Source organism: Lates calcarifer, unplaced genomic scaffold, assembly GCF_001640805.2.
Source record: "Lates calcarifer isolate ASB-BC8 unplaced genomic scaffold, TLL_Latcal_v3 _unitig_795_quiver_2416, whole genome shotgun sequence".
In the NCBI taxonomy this organism is placed as follows: domain Eukaryota; kingdom Metazoa; phylum Chordata; class Actinopteri; family Centropomidae; genus Lates; species Lates calcarifer.
In genome coordinates, this window is record NW_026117997.1 from 7922 (window position 1) to 22672 (window position 14751).

General features: G+C 41.5%; 1 protein-coding gene across 1 annotated transcript; it reads right to left on the reverse strand.

Moving 5' to 3' along the window:
- Positions 1 to 2733: 2733 nt before the first annotated feature.
- LOC108879931 (ras-related protein Rab-28) lies at positions 2734 to 14227 on the reverse strand (the record flags this gene model as incomplete). Its single annotated transcript, XM_018671381.2, has 4 exons — positions 13783 to 14227; positions 7850 to 7946; positions 4868 to 4956; positions 2734 to 2863 (listed from the first exon to the last, which is right to left on the reverse strand). Coding segments are annotated over exons 1-4 (391 nt in total), but the record flags the coding sequence as incomplete, so codon positions are not given.
- Between the last annotated feature and the right edge of the window lie 524 nt (positions 14228 to 14751).

Sequence of the window (14751 nt, forward strand, 5' to 3'; positions counted from 1 at the left end):
TGGGGAGCGAGCAGGGGTCCTGCGATCCCCACTTAATAAAAACAAATTGGTTTGATAAACGACACAGGCTTAATGTCTGCAAAGAAATATGTGCACTAATTTCAAACAGTAACACAAGTCATTTTAAAATGGTTGTGGTCTCATTTAACGCTAATACGTGTATTTTTCAACAGATTAAAAAGATTCAAAATACGAATTAGGACTGCCAACAGTGCCACCATATTTTTTATATCAGTGTCTTAAGACCATCTCTGATATAAAAGGCAAACAGCCACTAACAGGCCACATGCAGCTGTTGTTAAGCAAAGAGCAACAGATTTATCGTTTGGATGCTTTTCAAAACACACAGCACTTATTAGTCTACTAAAAATGAAACACTCGAGTGGTGGAGGACATGACTGCGCAACAAGCCAACATCTCTCTTGAGAGGTTCCTGTGTACCATACGGTGTTACACTGGGCTGCACTATAATAAACAGTTATAGTATGTTTAAACAGACCAAGAGCTTAGCATTCTTCCATTACCCGTGTGTTCCCAGAAACTCCACAAGTGTGTCGCTTTACCTAAGTGCATGTTTCTGTGTGCAGCTGTGAGTGTCTGCATGTGTGCGCGTGCATGTGCATGCCATTGCATAAATAATTGTGTGCACATATGTGTGCCCTCAATAAAACATTTCATTGGCTTCCTCCCTGAATTGTTACAAGTGGTGCCATTATTTAACACAAGGCTCTGGGCAGCATGTAGAGGGCATGGGGGTGCAGCACACTGGTGCTTAACAAGCACACTTAACCCCAGCCGGCCATGCTAAGCCAAAGAAAGGAAAGGTTGTTCCGCGGCAGTGACATGGCACAGGAGGGCAGTCAGGGCAGGGTAAGGAGAGGAGGGGACAGCATCATTAATGAACCAGTCTGGTCCATAGGCTCAATTACAAGTACACGGTGTAAAGAAGACAGTGTTCAAATTAAACTAGAAGGCAAGCACGGGGTAATTCAGGAAATTTAAGCTCATACGGCATACGGCAGCACACGTACTGTTAATAATAAAAACAGAGTTGCATTTGATTGTAGCCTACAATTAAAATTTTATAATGTATCACATCTTTTAGTAGACGGGGAAAAAACCTTCAGCTGTATTTGTACAATTCTTGCCTGCTCTAACTAGCGACTAAATACACACGACATGTACAGCCAGTGTTCACCTTAAGTTTATCTAAGTGGAAACACTAAAAATTCTGAGTGGTGAAACACCACAATCTCCCTTAAGACAAGTCCTCACAGAGACATAAATCTGTAGTGTTTTTATAAGCTCCTTGTTATGTCTGTGCTTCTATTTCGGTTGTCACAAACATGTTGCCTCACTCAGTCCAGCATCATGGGAACCATTTCAAAGAAATCTAAACTCCGCTCCCAAAAGAATGCTGTGTATTCATACAGTATATTCAGCTTATTGTTGATGTGTGCTAAGTGTTCAAGTTGGAGAAAAAACTAAAATGTTATGATACTTAAAATGGTTAGAAGCTCTTCAGCAAGAAAGAAAAAAAAGTTAAAAAAATGTAGGTGTGGGCATTTCTATCAAGATAGCTAGACTAACTTTCTTCAAGCTCCCTGGAAAAAAAAGGAGTCAATGGGAGGGCCCTGGGATTCATAAAGTCTCATGAGGTAATTGATTGCTCCTAGCGGGGCAATCTGTGTGGGATTTTGTTTTTCTTTTTTTCAGCCTGTAGGAACAGAAAAAACACACATGGGCCATTCTCAGCAATAGAGCCATTAGGGGGAGAGTGACTGTGCGAGTGTGGGGGTGAGGAGCTTGACAGCGGGATGTACACTACTTAAATATTACAGTACACACACTCACCCACACACCCAAAACCTAGCCTAAATACAGAGGCGCCCACCGTTAAAGCCAGGGCATTAGGAGATGCAACGGATGCGAAGGCAAGAGAATCTACTCTAGACAGGCGAATTAAACCGTGACCTATGGTCCCTGTTGAGTAACATTAGCGAGAGCTTCCTGTATGCAGACACCACTCTGTTGACCGTTCATCATCGCCCGGGAAGGTGGACAGTCACCATTACACACACACACACTGACGCCTCGCTTTACAATAACACGGCAGCAGCTATGACTCCACATCTGTCAGGGGGGATGTTTAAAAAGAGTCATCATTATTACTCTTTATTTTGGAGAGGGGTGGATGGGCGCAGGCTGATAGGAGGAGAGCCGTCTGGTTAACGTCGAGTTCCTCTCCTTAACCAACAACTTTGGATGGGAGCACAGGCACGTATTGGGGGGGGGGGGTACTGACTGGGAGGGAGGAGGGGGCACACAGATAAGCGGTGCCCTGGGTCCATTGGCCCGGGGATCTTAAATCATCGCCCGTCACTCCCAAGAGTTCACAAACATCAGCTCTCTCATCGCTCCGAGACCTCACTCTCTTATCAACCGGCTTATCACGCCGATCAGTTATCTGGTGCTCTAACAAACACGTCTGCTACCATCAAACACTCACTCCTCCACATACAAACACAGACACGCAAAATGAAAAATGTGCCAGGGTGAAATGAATAGAGAAAAACTCTCTTCATCTGCTGCTACTCAGTAGAAATGAAAATAAAGAGGCTTCCAGACTTGATACACTACAACTCCATTTTTAGTACTGTGTTCTGTGTTCTTCCCTGCTGACAAACAAGACATTTATGTGTGTTTGTGTGTTTATGTATATCTAATACTCACTTTTGTTCCCGACCAAGGAGACAACGGGCTGGATATTCGATTCCTCGTTGGCCTTCTTCACCATGCTGAACCAATCCTCCAGATTCTCAAAGCTCTGGTAGTTGGTAATGTCATACACCAGGAGAACACCCTGCGTTGGAAAAGGGCAGAGGAACAGCACTTCTACGATCACCCACCGGTAAATTATGGATGTGAGTACACAGCCTAATTTCTTATTCATTCACCTCACATTCATTCATATTAACATGAGTAATACTGAGTGAGTATGGGAACAGTAGGTGGCACTGCTCCTCTTTTCAGAGTAGGGGACAGACTCTCACAGAAGGGGGACACACTCGCTTACTCACACATAACCTGAGGCAGGTTTAGCACTGTTATGATCTGAGTAAGGCTGTGCGAATTCACATGGATTTGTTTTAAGATGAAAATGGTGGTTTGCACATAAATAATTCCCAGTTTTGTAAGCACTCTCCAAATTCAGTGCAGACTAGAGGTCAGGTTTGGTTATCTACTGTCTGGGCTAATGAATGAAGGCTGCCTGCCTTGAAACATTTTCCTCCTCCCTAAGTAATCCTCAGCGCTGTATATGCGCTACAGAAACAGTCATGCAACAACAACCAGAGCCATGTTTGAGCAAACACTCAGCCCAGAAGGAGCTGTTTACACGAACACATAAATTAATCAAGGAGTAAACACAGATACAAGAACTTTTGGCAAATAATCTCATAGCTCAACTATCTGCTGTCGCTACTTCAAACTTCTACTGTTTCTAAATGAATGGAAATGAATGTGAGCCAAGGTAAATTGTCTCTACTTTTACTGCATGATGCAACATGACTGAAGGGCTATCTGTTGCTTTTTGTTCGGGCAGACACGCACTGTCACAACACGAGAGGTCTGCGACGACAGCTCACGCCTCTGACAATTACTGAGAGTCTCTGCGAAACAGCCATGATTGATTACAGGACGCGCAGCGGTGAACAATAGGTGTGAAAGTTCCATACAGCGCTGACGAGAAACTCCCTAAGCAAAGTGTCGTAATGTGGCAATGATGTACGACATTTGGCTTGTGGAGGAGAGAGACAGTAAAGGAAGTGCTGCAGACATGGGTAATATGCACACTGCTAGGGCACAGTTTAGAGACACACAGAAAATGGCATGTCACTTTCACTATTTTTAGTGAAATCGTGAAAGTGGGTAGATTCACGGAATGGAAACGAACCTCCGACTAATGTTTGTCCAGCTTCTATAGACAAACACAACAAAAGTGTACTTGTATACACTTGTATATGGTGACAAGTCTCCTGCCTGAAATTGTGCTGCAGTATGGGCCTTTAAGTAGGCCTCTTCAAATGAGAGACGTTCTGGAGGTGACAGATAGCACTTGTCTATAGTAACACAGCTACCTGTGGACGCTGATGTTGCTGGCACTTGCACAAACTGGTATGCACTGACAAAAACTGCAGTGTTTGCACAAAGCTCAGCTGTCATTTTAATTAGCACATTGTTCCGTTAACCGAGAGACAAGTCATTAAATGAGAGGTGAAAGTAAACAGATGATTTAGTGACCTACTTTCTCTCATATATGAGCTGAGAACTGTCTATGCCCAAACTTTCAATAATTTGTATTTACATTCTTTAAAGTTTAATTACATCTGGATACATTTTTAAATTAGGTGTACATTTTTAAGAATATAGTATTTGAATAACTGTATTGACCTACAGTGTGCAGTATCAAAGATCTAACTGCTACAACTAAAAAACTAGAAATACACTGATCTCTAAAGCTCTATTGACCTGCTACGCCCACTGTGAATCCAAATGACTGTTTATTATGATTTGGCTTCATAGGGAGGGAGTGGCAGGCTCTGAATGAAGCTGCCAAAGCTGTAATAATAAGTCTGACCAGAATCACCAAAGCAGCACTGGTAGGAAATTGGAAACTAATTCTTCCTGTGTCTCCTGTGATTCTTTTCACCATAGTGACAAACATCTACAACATCATCTTTCCTGAGGCTGATGGGGTCAGACGTGTCTTTTTTTGCTTCATGTCGGAGGAATGAAAGACTAAAGAGATGCATATATGTTTGTTAGGCAGAATAAAAAGCATTTGTTAACTTTTGTGTTAACTTACATGGGCTCCGTAAACATATTTATCCAGCATTTTCCCTCCTAACGTTTGGCCTCCAATGTCCCACACCTGCAGGGTCACGTTCAAGTTGCCTACAGAGGAGAGAAGAGACAAAAATACCTTCAATATCAATGACATCTGACATTTAAATGATAAAAAAATATATAGAAATCAGCTCTATAAAGGGGGCATAGATGTTTCAGAGTTGATATTCCTAGTTTGTTATCTTTCATCTTATCTTTCATCTTATCTATCATTTAAAATGAGCAAAAAAAAAGTGATATTGCTGAAGTTTGTGGGTTGCCATTGTGGATTCTTTAGTCCTTTTTAATCATTTACTTGTTTGTTTTAACAAAGCTCGTAATCCTGAGGAAATAACTAGTCAGCTGTAATTGGAGCCTGTATTTTAGGTGAGCGATTTCTATAATAAAAGTCCATGTTGTTGATATACATAATGGAAACAATAAATCAGCGATTAATCTTTCATGCTAAGCGCTCTTGCCTGGCAGGTCACCCTCACCTCACATCCAAGAATATCCAGCCCAGAGATTGAGGGGGATGAATAGGTACACTTACCCTCTAATTTAAACATTCTCAATACTCTGGCAGTAAAGAAATGACTTCTTATTAGCCTGGGAAGAGCTGTTTGCATTGTGCCATTTCCTGCCAAGTTAGGAAAGTGAGGAGAATTATGTGCTGTTAAGGAAAATAGCAATAATTAAACACAAAATAAGACGAAAAGAAGACTCTTGTCCCTGTGCCTGTGGAAAGAGAACGAAGGAGTGAATGAGAGAGGGGGAGAGAGAAAGACGGGCACAAAAACCAAATCCAAATAAATATTTTCTTCCTCTGGAAAATGAAAGGGGTGGTTGAAAAAAAAAAAAGAGGAGGAGGAGGAGGGAGGACCAGACAGCGAGGAGTTTATGTTGGTGTGATGAGGGCCCTGCGCTGGGCTGGAGCAGCGATGGGGAGCAGAGCATGCACTGTGGACACGGCTGGACGACTCAACCCCTTCATAAGTCCCCTTTTTAAAGCAAAGGAAGGAAACGCTGAGGTTCACAGTCACTACATCTAGACTATACAGTGTCAATGTAAAGCTGCACTGTGGAGTGCAATGAATAACGGTTAAAGAGCCATCCCCACCCATCCTCAGACACTAGCTTTATTTATGTTTCAGAGATTCACGCTGACTCAACAGCACAGACATTTTTCTGCTTACACTTTGAAAGAAGTAGAGACTGCACTTGTGAGTCTGATAGACAGGCCTTAGCTCTGATAATAAGGTTAAAAAAAGGAGCATGTTGATTAGATGTGACATGGAAGTTGACGCGGAGAAAGCAGCTTCCGAGAGTTTGAGTTTGACAGAATTTATCAAGTAAATTTCACCTCTAGTCAGTTCCCTTCACCGCCTGTACCTCATTGGTTTGGCAGGGACATCTGGAAGAGGTATTGTTATAAAAAGCACACACAGAGGAGGCTGTTGTGTGCCAGTCGGCCTCGCCTCACCTCTCCCTGCGTTGGAAAATGTACATTAAGTTTGACAAGCTGGGCCTTCATGGAGAGAGGGGCCAGCGCTGGCTATAGGCTACTCTCCCCCCTGCTGCAAAAGACCCTTACAGCCCCATAGAGACCCAGAGAGCCACACAACCTCTCCGATACAAGGCAGGGTGGGGGTCCCAACGAAGTTTGGGACCACCCAGCTCGCAGAGCCACCCTCCTCTTCATCAGCTCATCAACACCCAATTCCCCAGAAAATGGGCCATTTAACAACTCCAGTGTTGGACCCAGTGTTGTTGCTGCCCCAGTGATACAGTCATACACTACATTTATACAAAGCTCTCGGTTTAACACTTGAGCGATCGGTGCTTATTTCAGGAAAGAAACTTACTGGAAGGAGAAGTCAAACGATTAACAGCATTTGTTCGAGTTCGTTTAAAGGAGTTGAGCCCAGCCTGTGCTTTTCGTTGGCTCTTTCATTCTGACTCCACCACAACATTTTTGGGGGTTTAGTTCTCCTAAGTCTCATAAGCTGAAACTGACACAAAATCAAAATAGAATCCTTCAGCCAACTCACAAATCAGCATAACTTTTACTTTTAGCACTTAATTTGCCCTTGCTTAATGTTGTTTTATTAGTAATGAAAGAATGGAGCCACTTTGCAGATTTCTGGAGCTTAGGCCTTGGCAGAGTTTGAGATATGCCATTTAAAATGCAGAAAATCCCCATTTCACATGGTAGGAAGTAAAAATGTGGTCTAAATATAGCATTAGTCAATAAACATTTATTTTACAGATCTAAGGGGGATACAGAGTGTGGCTTTATTTCTGCGGGTTCAACATAAACAAATAAGAACATGAATGTTTTATGTGGTGCAGGACAAAGATCAGTTGAACTTGGGGATCAGCGATATGGACATAAAATGTTCATGTATTTACTCTGTACTGTGCCCACAGAATTATGAGCAAGGCTCGCCCGTTTGGACATAAGCTGTCCATTGGCCTTGTGGAGTCGAAAAAAAAAAGTGTGCTGTTTGCTCTGGAGAGAAGAGCTTTCAGAGTGAATAACCCTGAGAAGTGGCAGACTCTCTACAATGAGGAGCTACCAGAAAAGACACATTCAGCTCCTGAGTTAACCTGAAGAATAAACTCTGCCTGGAAATGGTGAGACAAGAAAATATGAGAAATAAAAATATGACAGAAAGTGATGGTGGAACAACAGGCCTCTTTGTTAGACTTTCACTAAATATTCTGGCTCTTTTTAACTCTGATAATGTTAAGTACACACAAGCATCCAAAATGGCGTTTATTTGTCATACAGTAACACTCAAGCTACTCTGTCTAAATGCCATCTTGCCAAGTACATATCCTTAGTATTATACTGACTTAACAAGTCTGCAGTCTGCTGCTACGTGCTTGTGCAACACGCGTGTCCGCGCCGAGCCTCCAAACAAGCGAACACTCCCTAAAGATTATTAAGGTGTCTCACCTGGAAGGCTTATTCTCTTCAGAAAGAAATCCAGGCCGATGGTTTGTTTGTACTGCTTCCCAAAGGCCTCCTGTGCAAATCTGGTGGCGAGTGATGTCTGAAACAGAGAGACAAAGGGAGAGAGGCAGAGAATGAGTGCCCGAACACCTCTGCACCAATCAACAGGGCTGAAAATATGTCATTTAAAGTAGTTAAGTGTTTTGAAAAGAAAATGCTTTCAGTATAAAGGAGAAACCTCGATTCTTTGCATAGTATTTGCCTACCAAACAATATTCACACATACATATGTAAAACATAAAAACCAAAATGAAAATCATAGCATGGCGTGGAGCAAAATGCAAGATGCTGCAAAACTCCTTCCAGAGAAAATATACAGTATATTAAAGAACTTCCTGAAAAAGTGATATTTTAGTGGTGAGCAGAAGCAGAAAAACTTTGATTTCATTCACACTGACCAAGTGCCAAACTTAGCTTTTTTACAATCCTTAATTTTCTAACATTTCTAAAAAAAATACAAGGATATAATTTATCATATCACAACGCACTATGTGATTCTTTTCCACAATAGTGTGCAGCCACGATTCTGTAACCTTAAAGTATGATCTGCAGGACGTTCATTTCATCATTACCAATCCATTTTAAGCACCTTCAAAAAAACATTGTGATTGACTTGAAGGTATGCTGATGTAATTGTCTGCCTACTCTGCCGTCTCACTACTCAGCCACGGTTGTGACAGTGAAAATCAACGCGAATTACAAAAACAGGTGTCGGGAGTATGTGTCATGTCTCCAGACTGCAGACCTAATAATTGCCACAAATTATAAAACCTCCATCACTGTCACTGTTGTGTTTGAGGAGGAAAAAAAATAGCATGTTAGGGGGCTCTCCTGAAATCCATGGGAATTCATAGCGCAGGCTTTGACGTGCCAAGTTTAATTCATTTTGATGGATGAGGATAGGGAAAAAAAATGAAGTGCTGAATGTCTATTAGCTATCTTTAGAGCAGTGTGCTTACATAAACACAACAGAGAAGTGAAGCAATGGGATTCCCTGAGTGTTCATGTGGCAGCAAATGCATTTTAATGTGGTGCTTGACAGTCATTGAGGGTTAGTGGATTTAAAACTAAATTCTTTCTTTCAGTCCACTAAGCTTTCACTTGAGCCTGTGCCCTTATCTACCTCCATTCATGATCAGGAGGTTTAGGTTTAGCCAAATAATGTTTTAAATTAGACTGGATTTCTTTCAAATTACTCCAGGGAAGACAGTGTAATAGAATCAAGAAAACCCTTATCATGACTTACCCAAATCTTCTTCAGGTAAACAAATCTGTTCAGCTTTTGTAAGGTACTGATATGTCATGCTTCCGTATAAAATTGTTATGTTTATCCCAGCTTGGATTTTTAAATGTAATCTCTTAATTAAACCTAATGAATTTGTAATCCTGACCTTTGGCTATGGCTTCCTTGATTAACATGTCATTGGAGGTGCAGAATAAAGTTTTATCCACCTCATTCTTTTCAAAGTTTGCTAACCTGCAGACTTTTTTAATCATAGCCTGCGGAGCATGTCACAAGCTCAAGAGTGACTGAAAAATTACTAGAGGTGACTGACGCAACAAGGAGAAAATCGGCCATTTAAGTAGCCCAAACAATCACTGACAACACAGGAATAACAAGCTCGGACAGCAAAAATTTATTCCACATGCTCGCATTGGCCTAGTCGGCCATTTGTCTTGGCATTCCAGTAGCTTGGCTCTCCTCCCTCAACGTAGACCTTTTTTTTCCACCGTACAATTGGAACTAACCAGCGAATGTAAAAGCTGGCGTAATCCTGACACTCCAACAGAGAACAGCACAGGGTCACCAATGATACCAGTGCCGGGAAATGGGGGAAGTTCTACTGAAACAAGAAACTGAGAGAGAGGGAAAAAATATGGCAAGCTGACTATGTCCATGTGATGCAACTCAAATGAGAGAGGCAGTGCATTTTTGCAGCATGGTATCAAAACTCGCTCTTTATTCTCTTTATAGAGCATTGCTGGGATGCAGAATCCATTAATGTACAGGACCAGTGCCTCAAGCTCCTTTTTACCCTATGGGTCAGAGAACAGTAAACACAGAAAAACTGAGTGGCTTATAACTCAGGTTGAAAAATAGACCTGTGTATAAGTTAGGCCCAGCGCCTTAAGAGCCTGGCTAAATGTGAGCCTCCATATTTTAAAAACATCTTGCTCAGGTGGACAAGCCTTCCCACATCTCCCTATATTTCTGAATGGACAACCAACCACAAGCAAAAATACCACCGAAAATGCTGTCCAAGAAAAACTGATCCGATTGCAATTTGCTGAGCAAATTGACATTAATAAGGGGGGAAACGGCATTCAAGATGTCAGTCAGTGGTGCCTGCTCAAAATGGGGGGCAGGGCTCCTGTTTTCTGCCCAAAACAGACAAGCAGGTAAGTCATTCAGACAGTGACGGGCTGACACCTGGCAGCAGTGTGAGGAGGGTTATTAATGTAGCGTATCTACTGGGAACTGAGTTGTGTGTGTTCTCTGCACACACACCCCCCACCCCCCACCCCAAAAGAAAATGTCAACTTTCCAGAATGAGAACATTCATTTTTCTCATTGGGTCTCACCATTACTGCTACATTCATTTTCTTTCTCCCAGAGGAAGGAGAGATTAGTTACGAAAGGGGATGTGTAGCTGAAAAGCACTTGACGTCCCCCCTTACATTCGCACTCATTCATTCGGGGATTCGAGATGCAGTGAAGAAGAAAACGTGGCTGAATTGTCATGACAACCTCCGTGCTTTACTGCAAATAATTGTTTGCTGTGACTAGGAAAAAATCCCACTATTGTGGATGTGGGTTAGACTTTTTTTTTTACATCTTTTAAATTATTTTAATGAGCATACTCAAAGATTCAGTCCAGTGGTTTTGAAAGACAGACACAGTTCACTTAGAAAAAGGTATATTTGTTGATAGCGCAGACTGTCTTAAAACAAAGTCTTCGCACAAACCCTTTTCCCAGTGTTATTTTATTTTATCTAATGAGAAAATAGCAGCATCTCTCATAGGTTTGTCCAGACATAATTTTCTTAAATGTAGCCTCACTCTGGAGCCAAATGCACATGGGAGTCCTTGGCCAGAAGAGGAGAGGTATACTGACAGAAAACAACCACCAGCTGCAAGAGCCTGGCTAAGCAAACTGTAGTCTTTATCAACATCTTACTCTGTGTAATACTGTGCAGTGCAGTGTTTCACTCACAGTTCACTGAGCAGTAGCAGCAGCCGTGAAGTGTAAGACAAATGTAGGGACAGTGAAAATTCATCATCCAGTTATGCCTTCTATTCAGAACAATTAATAGAATCATTTCTTTTAAACATATAATTCTAAAAAGGACAGTTTAAGTTGATGTTATGCGTTTTCCTCAAACATGTCACCAATTTGGGAACAGAAGTCTGAATGTAGATAGCTGATAGAGGCAGGGCTAGGGCAAGATACTGAAAGTCAATATGCCTACCTGTTATATAATAAGCACATGCGTGGAATACCAGTAATTTAAAAAGGCACCTTTTGATGAGTAGCCAAAATTAGAATGGCAGATTAAAGCAAAAACAATTAACAACATATAATTTATGGGCTTTGCTACTATAAAACACAGCACTGCAGGCACAGCTACGTTCAATAGCATATGCAGCATGGATTAAGGGCTGGGTTGACTTAACAGGTTTAGAACAACAGATTTTCTCAGATTTAAATCCATTATGCTGTCTTTGAGACAGAATCAAAACTACAGATGTCCATCATCAAACTTTGTAAAAACAGGAAACTGTATTTACAGGACTTGACCTGAAAGTGATAAAATGCTTTTTTTAAGGTTACAACTTTTTCCTTTTGAAATGATGTGTACAATTCAAAAGTTAGTGCTTGTATTTCATGATTAGTTTGCCCCCTGTAGAGCCTAACATTTTGTTTGATTTAGTCAATCATTACAATGTGTGAATAATTCTGAGTTATTGAAGGTGTAGTTTTACTTTTATTGTAATGTGATTTCTCTCTCCATTATCTTAACATTTATGTTTGGGATTTCTCCATATTTTCTCATACTCTACTCTCTCTCCTTCATGCATTCAACCACCTGAAGCTCTACCTGAGATTAAATCCATTGCCCTCATGTAAACTATGCTCAGCCATTACCCACCGAAGATCAGTGTGAATGAGCAAACTAAGGTGAACTATATTATGTAATATATAAATGTACATTTCACCAGTTGCAGAGGACTTACTGGCAGCTCAGACTTGTGGTCAGCCGTAATGTCAGCTCTTGTGTCATTAAATCATTGCAGTGTTTCTGTATGATGTTATTTGTGCTAAACTGAGTTGCTTAACATTTGCTAGTTTAGCGTTAACCAACAGTTACATTCATTAATTTTATGCAATGTAAATGGCTACATGCCTACAGTAAAGGTCAGGTTAGGCAATAAAAGGAGTCTGGCGCAGACTTTTAGTGTCTTTAACCTTACATGTCTCTCACGGCATCCATCTGCATGAGCTGCAGGTTCCCTGGTGAAATCTTGTCACCCTCCATCCATCATATGGACTTTTTCCTCACAATCTCATTTCTTCAGCCTGCATGTCTTCTCTCTTTTACTACTAATCAACCTGCTGAATTACAGTAAGACAACCAACAATGCAGGAAGTCCAACAAACCCTACAAATAAAGGTTTTATGTATAACTAGCACAGAATGGTCAGTTACTAATTATTTTTGACAAAAAGCAAGGCTCTCTCCATTACTTTCTTTTAACAATATGGTAACTAGTAAAAAAAAGAACCTCCTCTTTCTGTCCCCTGTGCCTTCAACAGCCATTGTACTAACCCACACAAGGTTTCTGACTGTTGAGTGAAATGCAGTTCTGTTAAAAAAATAAATTAACAAAAAAAATCTGTGTTAGGCAAGTATCATAACTGAAGTATGCTGAACTGCTGATAGTGAAAAGACTCCCCTTTACCAACTGTCAAGCATGGGGTGGAAATTTTCTTTACAACCAGTGGATGTATGGACACTGCACAGATAGAAGGAAGAATGGACTCCACTTTATATCAGCACATTCAGTCAAGAAAGTGAAACTAGTGGGTGACTGTTTGGACTATTTGATCCTCAGCAGCTTGAGGGCTAAATTGTCCTGGAGAAATGATATTTCATTCATGCATAAGTATGTATGACATACACACAGTTGGCAGTTTATTTGGTACACTGAGCTAAAACTAATGCAGTCTAATACAACAGTCCTGCAATAAATCCTACATTGATGAAGGGTAGGTAGGTGTCCCTAATAAACTGCCAATTGAGTGAACAAATGACAACAATAAAGGCTTGAACCTTTAATTCCTAAATGAGATCTAGATATGCAAGGTGGGATTCCTGGAGGGGTTGTATTTACTTATTCTCATAAACGCATATTGACCCATGTAATATTGAAAATCCGTCACGCGGACATATTAGTGCAGATCGAATACTTTTACTCGAAGTATTTTGCTGAGAACACGTCTGAGCTTTTACTAAAGTAGTGGGGCTCTGAATGCATGTCTTTACTTGTAGTGGAGTATTTGTACACAGACGTATTGGTACTATGACGGAAGTAAAGGGCCTGCATACTTCCTACATCCACCGTCTCTGGCTGTGATTGTCAGTCATTGATGTTGTTAGCTGATAGCTGACTTAGCTATATCAGCGTCGGTCGCCATGGTGACTGGGGAGAGACGGTGCAAGCGTCAGGGTGAGCACTGTAAAAGAGCAGGATGCAAACTAAAACAGACAATAACACACTAAGTTCTTCTATGTGTTGCACTCATGCTTGAAAATCTTTCTTCTGCAGTAACGTTGCGTTTGTGTGAGTTGTGTGCGAGTATGTGATGGTCTCACCTTCCCACACGCACCGTCTCCAATCACTACAATTTTAAGCTGCCTGTCCTGGCTGTCCTCCTCCGAGTCCGACATGACGCTAAAATGTGCCCCGACTGTATCAGTGTCTAAAACCGAAACACTACGAAACTAGTCACCGATCGCTGAATCTAGCTATCGGGGATAATCACAGATGGATTAAACGGCCGTTGAGTGGGGCGAACAGACGCCATTTTGACTCTGCTAACACTGGCTGCTGCTCCGCTCGGCGTGATCCACTCGTACACTGCCACCGCAACGTACACCGATTTCCTTCCCGGTTAAAACGAAGGGCTAATAGCTACCGGGAAACGAGTCGTGGGTCACGGTATGTCATTTCAGGTTGTAAATGTTTTCTTTATTGCCACGAAGACCTTTGTCTTTTCACGGGAAAAGAGGAAAACCGGAAACCCGATCACCACCGGTGTGGTTGCGTCCCGTGTGTGACGCGTTGCAGTTGCCATGGTAACGGGGTCAAAGTGTGTCCATAAGAACAGCTATAGTTACTTTGTAGGTTCACAGTTTACACACAAAACATATCATTAGCTTATAAAATATGATGCATTGCTAAACGTACCAGTAGTTCCACCTCGACCAGCTGCAACAGCGCTGCTTACATCTTAATGCTGCATTAACAACAATCCAATAAAGTGATATTCTGTATGATGACTTGTTTTACCTTTCATACAAAGGCTACCACATATTTCTGATGGCATGGCCGTATTAACTTCCTAAAGGGCCCAGGGCAAAATATGTGTTGCTGGATCCCTATTGACCCCCACTATGCATTTCATTATTTATCCAGATACTCAGAAACCACCCAGTGGGCTACCCAAAGTGATTAGATGATTAATCAGTTAGTCAGCTGAAAGGAAACAAAATGGCAACTATTTTGATAAATGATTAATAGTCAGGGTCATTTTTAATGCAAAACTGCTAACCAGTACAGAC